General features: G+C 38.3%; 2 protein-coding genes across 2 annotated transcripts; one reads left to right on the top strand and one right to left on the bottom strand.

The window, feature by feature from the left end:
* Nucleotides 1–327: 327 nt before the first annotated feature.
* NIT2 (nitrilase family, member 2) lies at nt 328–6475 on the top strand (the record flags this gene model as incomplete). The annotated part of the gene is made up of 8 exons (XM_009577444.1): nt 328–448; nt 567–655; nt 2237–2330; nt 3320–3394; nt 3842–3920; nt 4574–4672; nt 5740–5795; nt 6167–6475. Coding segments are annotated over 8 exons (702 nt in total), but the record flags the coding sequence as incomplete, so codon positions are not given.
* Nucleotides 6476–11153: 4678 nt separating this feature from the next.
* On the bottom strand, nt 11154–24725 carry TOMM70A (translocase of outer mitochondrial membrane 70 homolog A (S. cerevisiae); the record flags this gene model as incomplete). Its single annotated transcript, XM_009577443.1, has 11 exons — nt 11154–11599; nt 12602–12724; nt 13261–13358; nt 14231–14347; nt 15036–15143; nt 16338–16472; nt 17073–17280; nt 18433–18581; nt 20462–20571; nt 23122–23248; nt 24552–24725. Coding segments are annotated over 11 exons (1503 nt in total), but the record flags the coding sequence as incomplete, so codon positions are not given.
* Nucleotides 24726–25035: the final 310 nt, after the last annotated feature.

Here is a 25035-nt window from a genome sequence, read left to right as displayed (position 1 = left end):
ATGAGAACATCTCTTGTGATCTTGCTAAGTCTATACTGTTAAATGTGCTAGCCTTGTTACTTGCAGCTTGCATGATATTCCTAGCTCATGTTCTGTTTGGCACGTGTTCACACCAACCCCACCCACTGCATTTTCTCTAATTGTTGAGGTCTCTCTGGCCTCCTGATATTTTCTGATTTGCTTATTGAGCTCCTGTAAACTAAACTCCTGTAACTAAAGATTGTATGAGAACATTGATAGAGAGGAGTTTGAAAGGTCAAGTACGTCTTCTTGCAGTGGTGTTACTGGAGATCTTAAATTCTTTTTTTTTTTTTTTTCTAATTCTAGGAATGTTTTAATTCTCCATATGGAACCCAATACTTTAAGGAGTATGCAGAGAAGATCCCTGGGGAATCGACACAAAAGCTCTCAGAAGTTGCAAAGGAGTGCAGCATATATCTTGTCGGAGGTAGTTTACTCTTAGTGACCATCTCATTGAGGGAAAAATGGGCAATGTCTATTAGTGCCATTGGATCAAAATTCCATATAATACAGTGGAGGAAATCCTTGTTCTCGCCTTTACAAAGGATCCATTCCAGAAGAGGATGGTGGAAAGCTGTATAATACCTGTACTGTCTTTGGGCCTGATGGTGCTATGTTGGCAAAGCATAGGAAGGTAAGATGGCTGAATATTGTTATTCAAAGGTTTCTCAGCAGTGTTGCACAAATTATTTCATCTGTGCCTAAAGGTGATGTGAATTAGTAGAATCTTGCATTAATAATAAGCTGTGTACTGTCAGTAAAATTGCATGTAATTTTTATTTGGTCCATGTAAACACCCCTCCCAAAGGTGGTCATAAATTTGTTCTGGATAAGGATGACAAAAGAAGGCATAATTGGCTTTTCCCAGATGCTGGGAAAACTGTGGTAAAGAGTAAATCCTGATCCAACTCATCTGTGTACCTTGGTCTAGGTCTAAAACATAGTGCCACATAAGTGGTATCAGGATTTTCCCTCAGGTTCCCAATGGATTTAGTCCTTCTGTTGCTATAAATACTGTTCTTTACATACTTTGTGTGCTATATATATGATTAGTGCAGACAACCGTAGTCCAAGTTCCATAGTTAAGCTGTGTCTGCTGTTTGTGATAGATGCTTGCTTACTGTCGTCTTCCACCTGGACATTGCTTTGTGCCTTCTGAGAAACTACCTCCTATTCATAACTGTAGAGTGTAGTTTCTGATAATCTGACTGTGCATACAGGTATCATTCCTTAGGTGACCAACAGCTTGCTTCTTTCAAGGAAAAACAAAGAGAATGCAAGGTTACTTGGAACAAATGAGGTGGTGCAAAATACCTCTGGGGTGCAGGTATTCATTTATTCTGATAACTGATTCTACACTTAGCTACACTATTAGATCACTTTCGAAGTACTACGTTGCCTTCCATTTATCATACTACACCAGTCTGCAAGCCTGGTAGTTGTTTGTAGAATGAGTGCAGGCTTGTACTGTGTAAATATGAATGAATAATAATATAGAAACAGCTGTATTATTAGGAGGCTGTGGTCAGGAACAGAATCTTCCATTGCAAGGGAGGGATAAAGACTGTCTGCAGGGGCTAAGAGGCATCCGCATAGCTGAAGTCATGGGAACTTTATGACTTGGTGAAGGTATTTTCTGGAGAAGTTTTGCAAGAATGGGACTCAGAGAGGAAAACATCACCTACTTTAACATGCTTTCAAATCATCCTGACAAACTCAAGACATTTTATATGTATCCTTTCTTTTGCAAAATTACTCATTAGGTCAAGATACCTAGCTATTTTTCAGGGATTCTTTCCATGAAGAAGATATAGAGCCATACTACAAATTAATTGTTATATTTTTAGCTGTTTTTAACTACTCTCTATTACTGCAGAAGGAGAGAAGGGACAGGGCATTCTGTTTGGTAAGCAATATAAACATTTGATATGTGCATCACTTGGGTCATAGGGATTATATGTGTTGTTTAAAATGGCCAGTCTTTTTTTTTTTTTCCCCAAATAACTTTAGACGTGTATATTTCTGGAAAGAAGAAAACTGCTTTAAATCATCTTTAGGACATCTCACAATCTTAAGCAATGTTTAGTTGGGATCCTGACGAAAGAGTAGTCTAGATAACGGTAACTAGAAAACACGTGCCTAATAATGCTCAATAGGCTCAAATACCAAGCAGAGAAATTGTTACTAATTTTTATTAATCATACTGTAATTACAGGTTCATTTGTTTGACATTAATATTCCTGGGAAGATACAGTTCAAAGAGTCTGAAACACTGAGTCCAGGGAATAGTTTCTCCATGTTTGATACTCGTGAGTATAAGACAAGCCTTCTCTTTAAGGAGCTCTACCACAATAACACTATGGTCATTCTGGAGTTCTCTTCCCCCTCCTTCTCCCCAGCAATAGATTTTTAGACTATCAAATTTATATTAGGCATTTGACAACCATGGCAAATATACTTTAAGTTTGTTCCAAGTGTGTGGGTCACTTCTGAAACTTTCAAAAAGGCAATGTGATTGCAAAAGGACAGAGGAGTAGAAAGGGTTGAAGCATACATCATGGCACTTCCCTTAATAAATAGTGGTCCTATTGATTTGTTAAAGAGAATTTACTGTATTTTTTTGTAGCAGTTACGTCTTTAAGGTGGTTCTTATAAAACACGGCTTGGAAAAGAATGTATGTAGCAAACAGCTACACTGGCACGTTGTTTCATGTGAGGATGATATAATAATGGAGACAATTAACTGTAAATCCCATTCCAACATTCTTGAATCAACCACATCAGATAAAAAAGCAAGACACCTACTCCCCCCTCCAGTGTTCAAAAATTAACATGTCCTGTTTACTGAGCTCTCCAAAGAGTCTCATCTCCCATGGTCACTTTTTCCTCCTTGCAATGTGCATGCTGTAAAAAAGTACATGACTGTAGTTTCTTTAGTCCATGAAGAGCAGCGAGTGCTTTCTTTTCTTGAAAAGAAAATAATTGAAAAACCTGCAGCCAAATCAGACATGAATACATTACATGAAGACCTGATATAACATGATTTTGTGGAAATGGCTGTTTCTAAAGGGTAGATAAGACTGCTTCTCACAGTCTTCCTCTCATCATGAAACATGAATTCTCCCCCACAAACAGCCAATGCTTATTACAGATAAGGATACACATTTAAATATAGCTCCTCTTGTTACTGTGAGACATATAAAAGAACAGCTGGCAGGATGGTTACAGCGAGTCTTGTGATTGCTTTTGTGTACTTGTGATAGCGTTGTGATTGTTGTCTCTTGTGTTTTGAGAACAGCATACTGTAAAGTGGGCCTGGGCATCTGCTATGATATCAGATTTGCTGAGATGGCTCAAATCTATGGACAGAAAGGTGAGTCTGGGTCACCTAATGGAGCATGGTTAGCCCTGAGGCCTGAACTATGCAGGGCCGTTTCAGGGTGGTACGTACTGGGCAGTCGGTGTGATCAGGCCCTCTGATCCTTGCCCAGTAACACAAAATGCATCTTGTGGCCAAGACTTTGTTATTCAAATGAGTGTCTGTTCTTCTTGAGTAAAGTAACAATCATTTCCTGATACGCATTTGCTGATGGAGTGATGGAGATGGGTGTATCCCCACACTTGGTAATGCTTCACAGGGCTTTGCTGATGTCAGTAATGACCTGTGTCATGCATGGACAGGCTCTGTTTGGTTCCATTTTGGGCAGAGGTCGGGAAGTACTGAAAGAGACCTCGCCTTGAGTCTCAATGTGAAAGGCCACTCTAGGGTAAACCATCTTCCCCTTAATGATGGTTGGGTTCTAATTTTATCTTAACAAAGGTTGCCAGCTGCTGATATATCCAGGGGCTTTTAATCTGACAACAGGACCAGCTCATTGGGAACTGCTACAAAGAGGACGGTAAGAACAAAGTAACAGCTTATCCTCCTGTTCCAGAGGGAGTTTGAGCATGTGGAACTGAACTGTTCTTGTGTTCCAAATGACACTATGCATCAGAAGTGGTGCTGCAGGGCCACTCTGCCATTGGAGCTGCACCATTCCTCAAGCCTTGCATGGGACACCAAAATGATTTTGCTGTCAAGGAGAAAAGCAGGAAATGCTTACCCTTCGCTCCTGCCAGCCCCTCTGCAGTTACACCCTTTCAAGGACCTTTTCCCCAAGGCTCTGTAAGCACCCTTCACACGCAAACTGCTAGACAGAAGAGCCAATAACCATTTGCAAACTGCTCTAATTACAGATAGAAATAGACCCTGAGATTCCTGAATGCAGTATTATTTATTCATTTGGTCAGCTTCAATCAACTTTGCTGCATACTGAATGAACGCGTAATTCATTCTACACGCTAACTCTGGAGCAGGTGCTAGAGACTTCTCTTTCCAGGTTCTGCTTTCTCTGACCTTTGTATCATTTACAATTTTGGCTAGTCCTTAGGAGGATATATAGCTTGCCCTTCAGAGTGAATTCTTTCTCTTCTGCTTAGTTAATTGGTGGTATTAAAAAAAAAAAAATCTACTCACTTCCCCCCCACTTCCCTCATCTTTCTGTGAACACAGAGCTGTTGATAATCAAGTCTACGTAGCTACCGTATCTCCTGCTAGAGATGAAAAAGCATCCTATGTTGCCTGGGGACACAGCACTGTAGTAAATCCATGGTGAGTTCAGAAAAAAAAACAAACCCACCTTTTCTTGCTTAAAAAATGTTTTACTTGACAGTCACATTTCAGTTCCACATTTCCATCTACTCTTAAAAATGTCATAAGTTCTTGGTAAAAAGCACCTGACGCTTAAGCCTACGTTCTCAAAATCATCCTTTAAAACTGTCTGACTGAAAAACAAGAAAGAAACTAAAACTGGTTTAACAGTATGTATTCTTTTTGGTAGCAAAGAAGCTACTTAGTACTAGTATTTAGCATTAGTTAAGCTGCTGACCTTTTCAACTTGTCGCTGAAGTTCAGTCCATGATGTCCTATGCATTATGGTAATTTTCTGTGCAGAACTGAACCATTTTAAACAGCTTACACAAAACTATTTAATTTCCTCAAAGAACCACACTGCTTTGACATAAGGAAGAACAAGATGAATGTCTTCAGCTAGATAAGAGACATATTCTGACTTAAGCAGAAGCAGCGCAGGTGCACAGGAGGTAAAAGTGACCAAATCTTCAGGCAGTTATTTTTCTTTAAAATAAATCCACTGATTGCTCTCTTCCAGATGATTGCAAAGTAAGAACAGCTTTATCTATGTCTTCATCTTTTGATTTTACATGATGAAAGCAGTGACAGAACACCTAGTGGGAGACATGATAGATAATGTTCAGTAGCTCATGCAGAGTAAAAGTATACTCCTATTAAAAGCCAGCAGGATCTGAAAGGAGAAAGTGTTAGTCTTTGCCATATATGGCTGTCCCTGGTGAAGTTGTTTCTTTCCCCTTGAGGTATACTGCATGCTCACATGCTCTGGTTCTCACAGTTGCTCTTATGAGGATTCTTGATCTTTGGAAACATACTTATGTCACATATAAGATGTGCCACATATAAAGCCTGAAAGCCATTTCTGTCATGCTAGAGTTATGAATTATGATGCTATTTTTAGGACAGCCCTGTCTTTACAGCTGTAGACATCAAGGGTCGGAACTCCCTTTTGTACAAACAGCAGCAACTGGACTGGTGCCTTGAGACCTCTGTGTTAATGCTGTGAACAAATGTGCTTAATTTTGCAGGGGTGAAGTCATAGCCAAAGCTGGGGCTGAGGAAACAGTTATATACACAGATATAGGTAAGATAAAGTCTTTTTTTTCCTGATTTCTTTCTTGAGTACAGGTCATGAGACTAAGGAGAGACAGTTTTTTAAGTCTGTGGGCTTGCACACGCAATTACAGATGATGCAGTGTTCCTGTCCCTTCTCCACCTTTGCTAGATTCAAGCAAGAACAAGCAGCACTTCGCTATACTCTTCCATACTTATGATGAAGCTGCCACCTTAGGAAAGGGCAAAGTTGAGGCTTCCTTCAGCCCTGGCTGCCCAGTTGCAGTGCCCTACAGACTCATTCTCCATGGAAGCTGCTCTTTTCCCTGCCTTACCTCAGCGCAAGTCAGGAGCTTTCCTTTTTGACTGCTGTTCTCATAGCTCGCTCTTCCTCCCCTGCAGATCTGAAGAAACTCGCAGAAATACGTCAACAAATACCTATTTTAAGCCAGAAGCGTTGCGATCTCTATGGCGTAGAGATGAAAAAGTGAAGCTGGGTGAATAGAGAAGGTTCAGTTGGCACAATGGCTGCTGCTTTCATCTTCGCAAGGATTCCCCTACTAGTTGCTCCACAATCTACTGCTAAATGTGCCAGTTAATTCAAACAAACAAACAACTTGGTGGTGTAATTCTAAAATTGATTCAAATACAAGTTTTATATTTCCTCTCATACTTCAGTATTTTATAGTATTTTACAGCTAGGATAAAGATGGAGGTGAAATCAGTTCAACACAGTAGTAGTTAACATTGCTTTTTATGCATCGCAATGTTTTGGGGCTTTTTTGTAAAACATAAAAATGGGAACCTTGCTCTCTCTGGAAATCCTCTGAAGTTGGCTTTGGTGTTACGAATTTTTCAGTGAATTATCAGATAATCTAGAAGCATGATTCTTCCACCTCTGTCCTTCTCAGTTGTATGTGCCTTAACAAAGGTCCTTGAATGCCCAAGTTCTGACTTGGAAAGCTTAGAATTTAACACACTAAGCAAAACAGGCCAAATTCTGCTCTGTACTACTTGGGGACAATGCAAGAAGCTGCCAGACAGAACTATCACTACAGAAGAATCTGTAACAGGTTTTGGTTCATGTGTCTTGCCTGGAATATGTATGTATTAAATTCTCCTTATTGCAATTCCTGTTTATTGCTGAAGTGATGCAGGTTACTGTTTTGTTAGAGCAAGTCGTATCACCACACCTTTGCTCTATATACTGCTTCCTTAATATAATGTCTGAATGGGCTTTAATTCTGCTGCCTGGCAGTCTTCACCTGAAAAGCTTGAGAGGAGTCAGTCAAAAGGGTTAGAAAACTTGTTGTGCTGATTAAGCCTTTCTGCCCGCAGTCTTCCAGAAGACAGGTACTAGCATTGCTCGAGGTTTAAATGCGTTATTGCTACCAAAGGCCAGCTCCCATCAGCTGCGTGGGAAACACTCCTTCATTGCTTTTGCTGAAGAGACTAACAGATGGCTTTAAAATACTTAAAACCAGCCTAGCATGTTGTAGTTTTGTTGGTGTTTTTTTTTTTTTCTCTTAGAAGGAAGACACCTTGGTACTTCTAATGTAAAAAGATAAGCATTTGCAAACGGCTTTTTTTTTTTTTCTCCTTGGGATGAAAAAAAGAAGCAACTATAACTATCCAGCCTTTCCTCCTAGGCTTTTAGTTTTCCAGCAGCAAAAATGATAAAGCAGTAAGGCTAAAGGAGATTTCCAAATACAAAAACAGGAGGAGGGAGAGAAGGTTTTGTCTTGCTCTAGCTAACCACCAGTTTCCCCCAAAACCACCTTACCTTTTTATTTGTGTTTGGCCATCCTCCTCTTCCCACAGCTGCTCACTTGACTTTTTTTTCTTTTTTTAAATGTTCTTTTGGCTTCTCTGGAATGAGCTAGCTGTGTGTTTTGCAGAGGAAAATTAATGGTTAAATTAAGCCAAACCCTGAGGCATCTTTCCCCTCAAAAAACAGGTCACACCATTCCACTCAGTGGCATTGTCTATTTCAGCAGGCATGTTCTGGTGTGTACTTTTCACTGCATTTTATTGTACATACTGTACTAGAACTCTTAAGAAACAAGCCACAGAGCATAAGGTGAAATGAAGATTTATTTGTTAAAAAATAAATATAAAAAAATTAACAATTTACCATTTGAGTCAAGTCTCCTGCATCAGATTAGTGCCTCCCACATACTCAACAATCGGCATCCATGATGGCCATCACTGGGCTCCAACTTCTAAATCATAGCAACTATTATACATCCATTTCTCTACTCCATCTGTCTTTCCCTCCCCTCCCTACACTAGTTTAACATGCAGCAGAGCAGGAACTAAGTACTACCTTCAGAGGATTAAAGTAGTGCAGGATTCTCATGGGCTGACCACTTAATTTTAAAAATGCAAAGTGCAGTCTGCAACAGACAACAGAACCCGTGGCCTGGACCCTCCTCCCCTCGAATCCCAAATGGAGGGAACAGATGCAAACCTGTAGTAAGCTACTTTGGTGCACTCAGCTGAAGAAGTGACATGAGCACAGTCCTCTTCAGTCTGTCAGGACAACTTCTAAGCCCTTATTTTAGTAGGATGTTTTAGGGGTCTCCAGTGCAATCCACTCAGAATTGATACAAACGGGACTGTGAATTTCTGGGGGGGTTTGATGAAAAAAGTACACAATGAGTCCTCAGCTAGATAATACTTAAAGCAGTCAAGACGCACTCTCTGTGTTGGTAGAAAACAGGCACTTTAAGTATCCATATATACATATGCACCAGTATTCTGTAAGTATAGAAAACCAGCCAGTAACAGCCCTGAAATATCTCCAGAATTTCAGCCTGCAAGAATTTAAATTCTTTTTAAAGAAATGGCAGAAAGCACAGTAATGCCTGTTGTATTAGACAGTGTTATTACCACTGCAGCTGGGAAGCCTGGTTAGAGCTGCATCTAAGCTGCTCTCAATAGTTCCAGAATAAGTTACAGTACAGCTCCTTAGTATATGTTAGTTCCCTCTTCACTTTCAATCTGCAATTAGATCCTAGTAATTCAAGTCACAACTTCTAATCTCCATTTTGGCAAACTTGTCTCTAACATGAACAACAGGGATTTTACATGATCAGAATTAAGATGCAAGACAACTATGTGTAGAAGCAACTTGCCAGAGTCTCTAGGACACACCAGGTTTACCCAAGTCTTCAGTATTAGCTTCCTACGTTATTTCAACATTTATTATTTTAAATAGCAGTAATACTTGTTTCACTTCAGCTCTCAATCCCTACTAAAGAAAGTTTTTCTCAAAGTTCACATGCACACCTGGCTTAAAGCATAACCTCAACTATATCAGTCATTTAAAAAAAAAAAAAATCACTGAAGGGATGCACCTGCATACACACATTAACAGAGTGTCAGCTACTCAGACTCCCAGCTTTCCTGGCTGGATTTCCTTTCCCCTGTAATCTTCAGCTCTCAAGATCATACCTCTGTGGGTGATGGAAGCAACCGGAGATAAGACTTGTTAATTCCATGTCTCCTCATTTTTTCTTAAAGGTTGAAATGAGAGAAGATGACAGGGAGTCAGTCATTATTAGTTCTTCCTAGATTCAGAGCAACCTCAAATAAGCACAGAGAGCACCACGGCAGAGAACGCTTTCATCAAAACCTGTTCTTATACATGTCAGAGAGAGATACTTGAAGGTAATATTTATTTTTTCAGTTTACAGGTGATATGTCATTTACAAAAAAAAAAAAATTACAGACAATGCATCCTTTCAGTGCAGTTTCCAAACTAGTTCAAGAACAGGCAAAAGTCTGTGATGATTTGGAATGCTAGTATTCGACAGCACGTGCTTTTTTTCCCTTAATTGATTGGGTGGGGTAAGGAATGGGGTACAGGTAGGGTGAAGAGGAGAAAATGCCAATGTAAGTAAGGCCATGCGAACAAAAACTCCTCAGGAGAACAGGACACATCAGTCAGTCTGGCATATTTTTGTTCTCAGGTAATTGATGCAGAGATCAGAAGTTCCAGAAGACATTTGACACTTGTTATGCGCAGTGCCCTTAGAAGCTGTACCAGTACCTTCCAACGCCCTCAATTCTACACCGACACTATGATTTCAGATCACTTACTGAGCTAGCTAAAATAGAATGATTAAATCTTTATGTTTACTCTCCACCATTTGAACTCTCAACGGTAGTTGCTGGGAGAAAGGAAGGTCAAGTTGAAAATACAAGCTGCTGCTATATGGTGGCACAACTAGAGAACAAGACAGTTTGACCATAGCATGGTTCATTCCTTTAAAAGATGAAATACATTAGACAATTCAGCACAAGCAAATCTATGATTTCAGGATAGAAAGAAGCCCAAATCAGCGTGTCATAAATTAAGCTACATCAGTTAACTATTTGCTTGAGGTTTATCCAGCCACATCAATCCAGGGAGAGGCAAGACGGACTGATGGACTTCCATACCAGAAAGATCAACCCAAAGCAAGAGAGCCCTCTGTGAAGTTCCTAGCTAGAGGAAGATGGTTTATACTAGTATTTAATAATTTGCCAGTCTGCTATTTGCAGAACAGTTGCTTCCTTTCTACAATACCTGTACTCTCGAACAAGACAGGGTCTAAAGAACAAGGAAACCAGTACAGATTCTAAATCCATTATTTGAAGTTTTAGCCTATGCTTTGTTCCTTATCTCACTTAATCCTGCAAAGGGGCTATTACAAGGAGCAGATCAGAACATAGCAGTCTCTAGAGACTGAAGAGAATTTAGATGGTCTGTTAGCTGTTACATTTAAGCAAGAGCATCAGAGATTACAAAGATTATATGCAAGCATGACCTTACTTTGGCAGCTCTACTCCCAGCAGTGCTTTCTCTTCTTGAAAGTCCCTCTGAACCCTCCAGAACAATTTCCTGTGACATTCCAGTAAGGACTGCTGCGCAAGAACATGGCCTTTCTTCCAGTAAAACCTACACTGAAGCAGTGTTACCTGACCTCTTTCCCCAACCAACCTTTTTACTAGCTCTCCTATACAGTACGCTAGGGCTTTCTGGGGTGAGGATAAGGACTATCAAATTAATTCCCTAATAGCTGCCACAGGACTATTTCTAAGTAAGTTATGCAGAGGGTGGGAGGGGCTTTAAGGGAAGATTGTGCATGCTTGCATATATTTACAGGGATTCTCTGTATCTACTGACTTAAAAAAACCCTCTATTATTAAACAGTTTGAAAATTAATTTTTTCCTTTTTGCAAAATTAAAATCAACCCTCAAGGATTAATTGCATATAAAAAAGAAACCTATTTTACAGCACTGACTAGTATTACCTTTAAAATCAACAGGAAAAACCCCCACATGCTGTAATATTGTTTGATAAAGCAAAAATCGCCCACAACATAATCACCCAAAATGAACCAGTGTGAAGTTTTTATTTGCATGGCCAAAATAGCTTCCTTTTGTTCCCCTGCAACTTTAATTCCCTTAACACGCTTTAAGGTTTCTGCTGCAGAAGGAACAAGATGCAACACTGCATACTTCCTTGAACAACCACTCCCACAACACCTAAACATTTAACAGATGCAGCAAATGACAACACCACGAACGGGAAAAAACTAAGTTCCACCATTCAACATGGTCTGCAACAGCGTCTTTAGGGCTGGCTGAAGTGGGCAACTTCACTTTAGAAGGTCATTTCCTCCTCGTGTCTTTACAGTGTTGGTGGTTTCAATCCATACTTCTTTGCAACTTCTGTCTGGGCATAGGCAGCATCACAGAGTGAGTAGAGGTGGGCCATCTCCATTTCAGATTTGGCCAGGTTGATAGCTTTGTTGAACATTTCAATGGCTTTATCCAGATTACCTCTGAAATAAACCAAAATGTAGTCCAATTAAGACTGGCAAAGCAACCTTTTCATCTCTACAGCATCTTTTTTCCTTCAGAACTTGCACTCTCCTCTACTAACAGCTTAAAAGGACTTCGGGAGGAACTGCCACGAGAACTTGCAATGATGATGAGCAAACTGAGAGAAGCTGTTACCAAGCCTAAGCAACTAGGACAGCTGTTAAACAGCCTTCCTCTTGAAAGCCCCCACGGGTGGTAGCGGGGGATAAAATGTTCTCCACAGGACACCAAGTTTACTACGAAGATAATGCTGGGACAACTAAATGAACTCTCATCTCCCTTGAAAAGAGTTCGTATACTTAAGAGGAAAACTAGTACACACAAGAGCTCACATTATTTAAATAGGAAATGCTTGCAAAATTTCTCATGGCAACAGTTTTATTGTCTGTCCTTTTGATGGCTAGACATGTAAAAAAAGGACTCAACTACACTCTCAGCTACACCCCAAACTTTTGCACAATTGTAATACAATACACTGTTACAGAATAGTGCATTAGTCTTTCCTCTTTGCCCTGTGAACTTGCGAACTGCAGTCCTGTTGGAATTAAACCCAAATCATCAGGCTTGAGAGTATAGCTCAGGATTCTCAGTACAAATGGTCCACTAAGATATGTTTAAGGACTACATTAGATACACAGGAAGCCTAGTAATGATTAAGGAAGTCACTTTAAATGCAGAAGGGATGTATTTAAACATACGCAGACTCATCTGCATGTTGTCCAGTAAGTATGAAATTGGTGAACACGGGAACTTGTCAGATCATAAAGCAGAATTATGCCATAGAGAAAGGAAGGCTTTACCTAAGAGTTACAGAACAGAAATCAGGACTTTGGGTAAGAGCTAGCCTTGCACAGCACGGGGGAGAAGACCTTAAGAAAGACTGAAGATCCATAAGGAAATCAAAAGGACTACTGTAATTTCAAAAGTAACTAAGAACTCTCAACACTGCAATTCAACATTACCTTTGCACTTCAATCGTTCCCATGGTTTCATATGCAAAATCACATTTGTTATCAATTTCAATGGCCTTGCTTATGAGTTCTAATCCTTTGTCTAAATCTTGCTTCCACTGGAGCTGAAGTAAACTAGAAGAGAAAGAAAATTTAGAACAAACTTCACATACTCCTCCCAAAATCCTGATCACATAAGCAGCAAAAAAAAAAAAAAAAAAAAAAAAATCCCAAATCTGTTTAAATCCTAATGCAGGGTAGACAGTAACTTCATGACTTTTAAAACCATGTATGTGAGAGTCACTTTCAATAAGCCATGTTACCAGTTTAATGACTCTAAAGAAGGGTAAATTCCTCCCAAGAAGATTTGTTATAAGTTGTTTTACGAAAGAGAAAACTTCAGCACAAAGTTGAAATTAAGATAGTGCTAAAGTAAAAGTCAGATTACTTCAAGTAGATACTCAATTAGGAATGAACACTAATGAAACTTTCCTGAAACATATTTACAGTTTAGTCAAGAGAAACTGTATAAATACATTTAACAGCATTAAGATGTTTTCACAAAGTTATTTCTCCTGGCTAAACTTCTAAACACAAACATTCAATTCAGGTTGATTCATCTAAATATCCCAACTGCCCTTGACCAAAAGGATCGCGAACTCAATACATACCCTTTATGAACATATGTAGTGGCATTGTCTGGCTCAAGGTCAATGCATTTATCATACATTTCATCAGCCTTGCCAAACTGCTGTTGATCAGTTAGTGCCTGCATCAAAAAAGAAACCTATATGTCAATACGCAACCAAAACATGCACTCTGTGCTAGGCTAATTCTAATTAAAACCATATTGACGATGTGAGATTGGATATAGCTCTCTTATCACAGAGCAGGCCAGGCACATCAGTTACCACAGTTAAGTTTCAAAATTGAGGCTTTTTAGAAGAAAGCTGCTAGGCTTTAAGTGCACAAATTACTGACCACAGTACGATCTGTAATGGGAGATTCACAAGCAACATGCTAAGTAAGTTTTTTTACTGCAAGTAAAAACCATTCTAAAAGTCTGTACCTGCAAGTCTCAACTTCTTCCTTTTTCAAATATACTTCTTTCAAAAGAAATGCATCCATATTGCCTACCTACTTAAAATCAGAACATCTCATGCTTCATACTAGAACCAGAAGTAGGTTTTCTTAGAGAAGAAATTACAGTCTCTGTTACAAGTGTACTCTGAACATCTGTACTAAATTCTGTTTGACCAGTACATGTAATTTATAGCAGAATGGAACTGTTACCCTAGTCCCACACATTTAACTCCCAAATTACCTACAGAATCCCTGACATCCATCAAGTAAGATGCCACACACATGCAGGAATTCAAGGGGAAGTGTATGCCAGATCTCTGTCTCCTAATAACCACCGTTGACTCTCATCACTTATATTCTGCTCCACCAATTCCCCTTCTACTTCCTCTACCCCAGAACACCCATACCAACAAATTCAGGTAGCTTATTAAAGACAGCATGTGTTATCTCAGAACTTATTCTCAAAAATCTTCATATATTATTTGAAGAAATGTATGTTATCCAAAATAAAAGGTGCAAGAGAATGCAGCATTTTCCTTAAGAGAGAGAAAAATGTACCTGAGCATAGAGCGCATAGCCTTCAGCACACTTTGGAAATTTTTTAATGACATCTTCAAAGCCTTTCATGGCTACTTGCACAGGCAAAGGATTATTTCCTGTATAAGCTTGGCGATACTATTCAAGAAAGAAAAAGGAAAAAAAAAAGGAAAAAAATGAAACAACACCACAAAAAAAAAAAAGGCTCATCAGACCTCTACCCACTTCCCCAAGAGATGGATGCATCATAACAATTACAAGTTCCAGAAGGTGACGTGTCTGTACATCCTACCAAATCTGTTTTTAGGAACCTACCATGTGTCCAAGTCTCTGTAGAGTGGACTTGGAGAGGAGAAAGAGTGAAAGAAGGAAGCCATAAGGCCTGATAGTTGCCAATAGCCTCCCTCTATTTCAAAAGCCTAGAAATTCCAAGCCTAGAATTCTTCCTTGTTCACACCATGCAAAGCTGTCCTCAAAAGATTCCTGCATGCAGAGGCATTGTACTAGCTTGAAATAGTTTGTTTCCAATTTCTTGAAGATGACCATTTTCTACAACATTAAAGCTTTACTTAAATCAATTTTATGTGATACAATTAGAGTGAAGATTTGTGTTCCTCTACCACAAAACAGAAAAGATGACCTACTGTTTGAACAATGAACACCTTACTCCAACTGAAGAAACTGTTGCATTATTTCTTTACCTTATTATTAAAAAGATAGAGATGTTTGTTGCCCTACTTTTCCATTAAATTGGATTAAAACAGAGAAACACAATATGTTTTCCAGAACTCTTTAAAAAGAAAAAGCACACCAGCATGTTACCTACCAGAGCAAAACATTTCTGTGCTTGAGCCAAGGCAGAATCAGGTCGCAATCGGATACATTCATCAAAGTCTTCCACAGCCTCTTCAATTTGGTCAAGCAGGATTTTCAGCTAGCCAGAATGAAAGAAAATCCTATTTCTGTATTTAATCTGTGCTTCAGACACTTAAGTGATAATTCAATTAGCGTCAGTTACTCGTATCATCTCCAGGTCAGTTTTAGAACTGCCTAGAAACCTACAAAACCCATAACTAAAAATCACTGCCATAAAATAACAAAGCCACCAGCGAAACTTTGGCTTCATACACAAAAAGGCAATGTCCATGTGTAGGGATTGAGAATGCTTGTATGTTAGACTGTTGCCATTACTGCTTTAGCATTATGTCCAGTCTCCAAAACTATGCCGTATTTTCTCAAGTCACTTTGCCTCGCTGTAGTTAATGCCTGTGGACTATTTGGATGTCGAAACATTTTGGCTTTGCCAGCTTGCATTTCAACTTTTCTTTTTTTTTTTTTTTTTTTTTTTACAGTCTCATTCCTCCACAAAAGTGGAGCTCACTTCATCATTCTCTTACTTTACTGTGAAGCTACTGTCAAATACTAATTTTCAATCTGCAGAAAACTTTCATTCCCTTCAATCAATACATAACACCATTCTTATTTCTGAGCACTACAGAGATCTAACGGAATTCATGGAGAGAGGCACTTGATCCGTGGAAGTCTTCCTTACGAATATGACTTAGCATATCTGCACATGGTAGTGTTTCCTTTCTTCTTCCAGCACCTTTTATATTACAATTCTGTGGAAGCAGGCCTCCTTAGGTCTAGAAATTAGTCAAGGACACAGCAGCGTCACAAGCCAGAAAGGGATGAGCTGAACAGATGCAAGTCTAGGCCACAGTGCTGCAGATGCTGAGTTATCAGGAACACACGTTACATCCGCTGTAACAAAGCTTCCTTCTATGCAGATGCTGCTCTGCCATATCAGGCCCCTTCACAGAGCAGTTTATATCTGCTGTAAATGTATATAAGCCCTAGTACTTTTAAGTCAGAGTTCATATTGATAGAGGGCTGAACCTCTGTCGCTCTGTGTTCTTTCCTATAGCTACAGAAATAAACTGCTTCTGCCTGACCCAAACCTGCAAATTAGACTGCGTGTTTATTCCACAACAGTTCCAAATTAGGAGTTCATGTTTTTCTGCCACAAACAGTATAAAGTATCTCTGATGACGTACTGATCTTTATTTTTCTTTTAGTATATACTGAAATATTCAAGTATTGGGACAAAATCTCTAATGTTTCTTACTTGTCCTCGATGGTGGTAAACATCTGCATTCTGAGGATCAATATCAGCAGCCATGTTAAAGTCTTGAGTGGACAGCACAGGTTGCTGCTGCTGCATATACATACTTCCTCGTTTGATCAAAGCATTAGCTCGGAGCTGTAAAAAAAGTTCAAAGAAGCATCAGCCACTCCAACATTCCTCCAGATTTAAGGCTTTGTTACAATTACAGTAAATTTTTCATTTGACTGGTTTCTTCCACTGACAGATTTCATTCATTCTAAGCAGGAATAAACTTTATATTGACTCTAAATGAATCAACTCCCTTGCTTAATTTCAAATATGTCAGCCTATGCTTCCATCTCAGTGGATTTCCAACCCCCCAAAAATCCTTTATAAGACAGGTTCCCTACGCTTACAAATACATCAGCATTTTTTGAAGCAGTTCAATATGCAAGTCCAATTAATGTTTTTCTCTTATCTATGGACTGATTTTTCAGACTGGATAAGCCTCCAATTCATTAAACTTCCTCTGTTCTTTAGTTTGTACTACTTAGCATAGCTGTCTCAAAAATCAACAAGCCTTTGAAAAAACAGTTTGTCAGGAATAAGAAGATAGAACAGTAAATAAACCAGAACGCTCCCATTAAAGTATCTGAAAACTTGGAAAAACAATTTCTTGAACTACACTGCAAGTTTATCATCTAACTTCTACATTTTCTCAACCCAAACTACAATCCAGCTGTGACAGATTCTTACCTTCACATTTGCATCTTCCATGCTGATGACCTGATCTAGGTCTGGTTTGGCAGCATTTGCATTGCCAATAAGTAAGTAGAAAGTAGCTCGCAGAAGCAAAGCTTCGGCCATGTATTTTCCCTTTGCTTCAATTTCTTTTGTGCTTTCACTGATAATTTTGTCATAGTTCTCTTCTTCCATATATTGTTTTGCTCTCAAATAGCCAGAGCTGTAAATGATGTAGGAACAGTTGTATATATACATTCACTGAACACTGCAATTTCAATTCAGATTTTTCATTAAATCATAACAAATACTAACTTTTGCTATACTCAATTACAACACCAGCATAATAAGTAAAGTTACAAATATTCCTGGACAGAGCCATCACAGACTGAAAACAATTTAGACAAAGAATGGCCAAATTACATTGGAAATAAAGAAGAAAAATGTTTTAAAGCTCTTGAACTTGAGCTTCATTTGTCTCTTGAAATTTTTTTTTCACATTAAGGACAGCGATAATCTCTGCCTTAAAACAAGAGGGCTGGGATGGAATTCCAGGTCAGAAAAGTAAAATATTAAACCTAGCAATATGCAGTTTATACGTGGAAGAAAGGATTTCACAGCAAAAATTACAGTACGCACTGCTTTGTCCTCAGCTAAGTGTCCTGGATTCAGTGAATCTGTCCATAGATCAGGACATTCTATCTTACTTTAAAAAAAAAAAATTCCTAACGCTGTTTGCAATGGTTTCCATAATGACAGCACTGATATCTTCCAAAAATAAACTGGAAAGCAGCATAGTAAGTTAAAGCACCGTTCATGTAGTGCTCAAGCTCCACTCAAAAAAAAGAAAAAGCTCAAGCTTTTCTTTGTCAGAACAAACCTCTCATTTATGTGCGATTTGATTCCAGAAAGATAAAACACCCTTTCAGCCTCAGTTGCTGTAAATTCATAGTTTGCATTAACAAAGACCCTTTTCCTAGCTTGTCTTCTCCTTTACAATCCAAAGACTAATTTGCTCTCTTCCTTGAAAACTCTCCTTCAGTATAAAATATTCCTTTCTCCAGAAGCATCATTCAGCACTCTCCAGTCCTCCCATCTCCTAAGATTTACTATGATACTGTAGTAAATATTCAGCATATCTTCCCAATCTCATTGTCCTTCCTCTGTTTAGTGGATCAAAGCCACCTACAGTTTGGAACTAGCCAGTCAGCTTTCATAAAAGTTTCGTTTTTAATAGTGATCTCATTTCATTTACCACAGGATTTCCCATGCCAAGTACTATAAAAACAACAGCAAGTTACACTCAGCAGAATGTCAGAATCACTGAAAACTAGATTCCAATACCAAACAATACCCAACTGTACTGTACACTCACTTTTCTTTTACTTCAGAAGCCTCTCCCTCCTTATCCTTATCTTCATCTGATTTCTCACCCTTAAGCAAAGGTTGGGAGATTATATCATCTGTGAAAGAACTGAAGTAGGATTTAATGAACTGTGGTGAGGGCATCAGAGGCTCACGATTCTGAAACAGAGAAATGTAATTTCAAGTAATTAGACGGTAAGATCAGATGGTAAATATGGAAATGGATAAACAAATGTGACTATAAAAAAATTCATTCATGAAAGAACCAATGTATGACTTTCTGCTATCTCATTTGATAGTCTGATATTTTTGATTTGACAGTTTGACATTCAGGGATTATTTAAGCTTCAGATCACAACACAATACCCATCACCAGTAGAAATAAAGTGAAGATATTAAAGAGAGGAGGGAGATAGTATCTTTCTGCATGTGTGGCTAGAAATGAGGATTCTTAGGATATCAAAAGACATTGGGTAGATGTACTAAAGCAGTATGTGTGCACATAAATTGGGTGAAAAATGCAAGCTGGCAGTTTAAGCATGAGCCTAAATTCAAGGATATTCTGAATGGCAATTTGCCCTTTTCTCCAATTTGTCCAAGAGAAGCTGCTGTCTATTGTTACAGTGAAGACTAATGAGGCAATATCCTAATACTATGTGGAGCTTGGCCCAGATACCACACATTTTACTTGAAGTCCCAGAAGTAACACCTCTGAGGTACAAAATCCTTTCTACAGCCGAAAAATATTTCTTGCTCAAAATCAACACTGCACACAAGAATCACAACTCAATTTCTCCTGCAAGAAAAGTGTGAATGCACTCTTCTGAATTTCTCTATTAAGTTCTATTGTAATACTGCCTATTTGAAGCACACCTATTTTATGATGCTACCACCACCACACTAACAGCACAATTCATTTTTGTTACCTCAACATCACACATGTATGTGAGTTTCTATAGGAAAGAAATTCAGCATCTCAAAACCAATCTGGATTTCTGTACTTCAACCATCGCCACAAAAAACAAAGCAAGAATGTTTTAATAACAAGTGAGAACGTTTTAATACTTGGCCCAACTTTTTTGTAAACCTACAGCCACTTGAAATGACTGCTCCTGGCTACCCCTATACTTCCATAGTTCTCTTTTCTGCAGTTTCCAAACATTGACACAAAGACATCTAAGTGCCAAAACAGAAGAGTACAAGTATGAGCACCTATTTACAGAAATGGAACAGAAACGGAACAGAAACAGCCTGCAACTGAGTGTCACAAGTAATCGTGGTAGTTAGATGAAGGCGAATTTCTCAAGACAGAATCAGGAAGTCTGACCACTAATAAAAAGATGTGACTTCACACTGCATCATTTTTTCTTAAGCAATGCTTTTTTGCTTTTCTTCTTCTTTTTTTTAATTTAAAAAAACCCCCAACCTTAAAACAGTATTATTTTGCCACTTTCTAAAATGCAGGAATTCTGCTGTCAACTTAATCTTTCCTGCTTGAAATTTCTATTTATAAAACCAAGAATAACCTGGGGAAAAAGGCCTCAATCATCATTCTTCTCATTTTAAGCCATTCATTACATATGGAACCAACATATTTACACATTTTCAATTATTATTTATAAACCTTCCTATCTCAACACACATACCTAACTCAACCACCTGATGTGCAACTGAACATTTGGCTACTGCTGTTCCAACATACCCTGTTTCCATTACGTTGCAAGTCCAGAAAAGCCCCATGTAAGGCAGCACACCAACTTAGGTGTCTCCTGAATGTCACAATAAATTTGATTATTAAAGGGAAACAATTGTTAGAAATAAGCCTGTCTTCCCTACTGAGGTTTCAAAAAGTTTGTACAGGTCCCAGAGGAAAACATCGATACAATAGCAGCTTTGTACAAAACGGTTCATGTCGATTCTTACACTTCAGCAGATGAAGACAGTGACTGGCTTACAACAATTGCCAGAATGCTAACAATCAACATTTCAACAACCAGTCAGGTGAAATCAGAATTTGTCAGCAATATCACAAGTCCTACCTTGTATTTCTCTTTGGCCTTTTCTTTTCCAAGAAGTTTAAGAACTTTATCAGCTAATAACATACTTTGCTGGTTTTGGAAGGCTTCTAAAATGCAGACTGCAGTGACATCTAGGAAACAACATACAAAAGTGAGATTAAAGACAAATTCTGATAGTCGCTGGAGTGCACTAAAATGTGTCACTATTACAAGTCACTGTCAAACTAATAAACGTCCTCTTCAAGGGTAAAAGCCTCTCTTTCCAGCTTGCTGTATTTACCATGTTTTCCAAGACACAAATTTGTATCCAAAATGATCTCCTTGTGATAAAAGGACTTCATGACAGTGAATGAAAGAAATTACATTTATAAAAATAAATGTATCTTCATGTTTTTATCTAGAGACAAACACACTTAGATGAACAGTGAAAATGTATACCTCCAGCAGGGGCTTTCACTATTTTGAAACTTTGGGGATAGTAATTACGTTCATATTATGTTCGCATTAAAAGTGTTAACATAGCTTCTCTTCTGGGACTGGTCCTAATTTGCTACTTTTAAAATTCACATTCAGTCCAATCACATCTCGCTTCTTCCTCAGTTTAAGAAATCTTCCCATATTATATCTCAAATTTTTCTGCTCACCTCTGTGACTTTGGAATGGAGCAAGTTTAAGAGAAATAGCCTGCTGGCCTATTTAAAGTGCTAGCCCATATCATATCACTTTCATTCACACATAGAGCAAATTTTAACCCATTGCTGCCTGAACCATGCTTCGCAGTGTGAAATGCGCTCTTATGATACATTATCATTATTTCTCTGGATCCTCTATTTAATGTAATACTACCACTGATTTTTCCTATTTAATTTTCACTTAAACATCGGTAAAGATAAACAGACTTTGTACTTGAAATTCAAACAGTGTTTTGTTTGAATACACTTGAAATGCAAGCGTCTTACTCTGGAGTTTAAGTATAGTTTCTGTGATTCTACACCCTACAGATACTATTATGCCATCATTTATACAGAAACTCCCCAACAACTCTGGCATGGTCAAGAAGCACATCAGAGTCCCTGGGAAAACATGCTACACCCAGAAAAGGTGTGAAAGATAGTGTGCACTAACACTGTTCTATACCACCTTAGCAGACACGCTTCGCCCAAAGCAGGCAGCTGTAAACTAGCGCCTGAACTTGGTTGAGGCAGCAACGTCTTCCCAAATTATACTGCCAGGAATCATTGGAGGGGGTTTTTTGCTGGTGGTGGTGGGTTTTTTTGGGGTTTGTTTGGTTTTGCTTTCCTCCGCTACATGGACATACCCTACTTCCTGGGATTTTACTAGCCATACGTGGTTGGCAGGTAAAAGCAGTATTGTATTAGAAAACCGGCATAGTTCAGAAAAAGCAGGTAATTTTCAGATCTGAAAAAACCGCAAGCTAAAAATCAAACACAGATCAAGGTTGAAAATAATTGCTACAAACATTACTGCTACTAACATTAAAAAGGAGTTACATTTAAAAGCTATCCTACTATGGCAGGGACACTTGATCTTTCTTGGGGCTTTTATCACCTGTCAGTTTATCACAACTACATAAGGTTTAGATTTTATCTCTGGAAGTGCAGCTGTTGGTCAATTAGTGATTGCAAAGGACTACACTAAATGACTTAAGTAGTCCTTTTCTAGTCATTATGGTCTCACAGGGCAGAAAGGCATTCTGCCAGCAGATAAATAAATAGATAGATAAATAAAATTTCCACATCTTATTTAGCTTCTAATTTAGTAGACCTAATTCTTAGCTGTTATACATAATGAAACTAATTTAACAGTTAAATTTGCCAGTCAGAGCACTGCCTTATTTTCTGTCCTTCTTTGATAATGAGCACAGCTGAAAGTTTCATTTGCCTTTTAATCTTACATCATCAGGAATGATTTCACCTGATGAAATTTAAATGGATCCTTTCAAACAGTGTCCCTTAGTTCAAAAGTGCAAACAGCACACCTGACCCATAGTACTCCTTAATTTTCATGGCTTCTCAGTCACATTTTCCTGACAGTTCAAAATGTATTCTGTTAGGAATAGTATTTTGAAGGATTTGACCCAGTAGTTTCTGCCAAATACACAGCGTTAATAATAAAAAACGATTTTTTAAAAAATCTGTTCCAATTTTCACAACAGAAACGAAATGCTACTGAAGCTGTTTTCCCTTTAATGCCTGCCAAATGCATTTAAATGACTGTAATACTCTTATTTCTGACTATGTATCTCCACCTGCAAAACCACCTTGGTTTCTGTAGTAGTACCATTTCTCTAAAACAAACAGGGAAGAAAGTTTGTTACTGTATGGAAGTAGAACGACTCTTGTCTGCGTTATCCATTCAGCATGTTACATGAATTCTGTTCTAAAATGTAGGGAGTTTCCTGGAAAAAGAATAACTTGAGCGGCTGCAGTAACATCAATTTCTCAGCAGCTATTTCAGATCTGAGGGGATGACAGCTTGAAAAACGGGAAAAGGTTTCTTTTTACAAGAAAATCTATTTGCAGTAGCTATGAATGGTTTTAAATAAATAATTCTGTATTACTGTAGTTACAGAAGTAAAAACAAAACAATCCCAGAAGTTATCCTCTCCAAAGCACCTGAGCTAATTCCACTTTTAAGTATACACATCAAGAGACACTCACCTTCTAAACATTCCTTCTTATTGTCTAGCTTCTCATGAGCTTTTGCGCGCCTGAAGAGAGCTTTTACATATTTAGGATTAAGCTCAACAGCCTTTGTGCAGTCTTGTGCCACTTCTGTCCATTTTTGCTGTGGGTAGAAAACAACACAATGAGAGATGCCCTACTCAGCTGCATTATATTAGCTTTCCACTACCAACTCCAGGGTCATGCCCACCTAACAGTAGCTGCAGTTCCCAGGGCTCTGGTTCTACCTGGTTGCTTCTATTTCTGCAAGTTTCTCAGTAAGAAACTGCCAGGCACCACTGGAAGCCACCTGCACCAGAAGAGCCACAAAACAGAAAAGGAATTCCTACAGAAAAACGAAACCAGACATTTGTACGAAGCGTATGGGAGAAGATGATGAGTTTATGCGAAGATGCTTGCAGGAGGTAACATTGGGACTGAAAGACTGGAGAAGAAAAAAGATGAAAACATAATGAAAACCAACAAACAAGTTGAACAAAGTGCTAAAACACTTTTTAAAAAAAAAATCTGTTATTTCAACTTACTATGCTATGTTACTACAAAGGGATGATAAATGAATATGTAGGAGTAGAGCTGGTCAAGGGTATTAAGAACTAAAAATCCATTTATCTGCAAAATTGATTACTGAAACAGGCTTTTCTAATAACTGAAAAAGAGGAACCACATACATTTGGGATTTGTTATGGCATGAATTAGTGTTATAAGTAGTATTTGATTAGACAAAAACTGTTTTATCTCTCCTCTAACTTTCAAGACTAGGTTTCTCTAATCACACAGTCTCTCACTTGATACTTCAGACTGTACAAAGCCAATTTTCCACTCCTTTATACAGCTCACCAACTTGACCTATTGATGAATAAATTGATAAAGGACATCTATTGATACCATAATAAACACCACCGGTTGACTTCTAAAACTAGTATCAAGTATACTCAGCTATCAAGTAAATGTTACTACCATGTGTGCAAAATTTAGGGCTTGAGCTTTAGCAGGATTTCTGTGGATTTTGGTTAATTTTTGAAGTAGCATCCTTCCAAAATATTTGGCCTTTCACCCAACTTTTGGCCTTTTCACCCAAGTTAAAGAAACGCTCTAATAGAGAGAAGCAAAATTAACTTATATACAAGAAAATTGTTCCAGAGGATAAGAAATTAAAACCTTGTCTAACAAGAAAGGGACACATAAGAATTACGTAAGATAGACTGAGAATAGTTAACAGAAAATAATTTTATTTACATGTGGAAAAGTTACGATGAGCTAGTGAAAAATAGCTGCAAGGAATGGCATCTTGTTGTGAAGGCAGCAGATATCACCACCTGGGATCTTTCAGTGGACAAAAGTGACAAAATACACAATTTATAACGCAACTTTTTAGAATAAACATACAATTATCTTTAATTTCTTACCAGTTGTTCATAGGCAGCAGCTCTATTTTGATAGAAGGTAGAAAGATCAAGGTTTTTCTCAGGAGGGCACAGGCTGATAGCCTCAGTATAACACTGAATAGCTTGCTCATATTTTCCTGCTTTAAAATATTTGTTTCCTTTGTTCTTGGCTGCTTGGGCTCTATCAAGAGGGCTCTGAAAAAGAAAGTGATAGGTCAGTTCAAATAAGAAAAGCATCACCTCACACAAGCTATGCACTTAAGGGCTGATCTTCAAAGATATAAAATGGATCTGAGTAGTAAACTCTAGCCTAGACTCCTGAAAATCTCAGTCCTTCCATTTCCTGGAAAAACACAACAAATTTTCTTTTGCAAGTATATCAGAGAGGAGACAAACTTTTCAAAAGATTCACTACAATGGTATTAAGCAATGCAGTGATTTCTCTTTGGAAAGCTAAACAGGTTTTAATCTTCCGTGACTGGTGATCAGAAGAACCAATGAGATA

This window comes from Fulmarus glacialis, unplaced genomic scaffold (genome assembly GCF_000690835.1).
Source record: "Fulmarus glacialis isolate BGI_N327 unplaced genomic scaffold, ASM69083v1 scaffold12085, whole genome shotgun sequence".
Taxonomy (NCBI): domain Eukaryota; kingdom Metazoa; phylum Chordata; class Aves; order Procellariiformes; family Procellariidae; genus Fulmarus; species Fulmarus glacialis.
The sequence above is the reverse complement of the archived record's forward strand: the minus strand, read 5'-3'. Positions and strand labels throughout refer to the sequence as shown.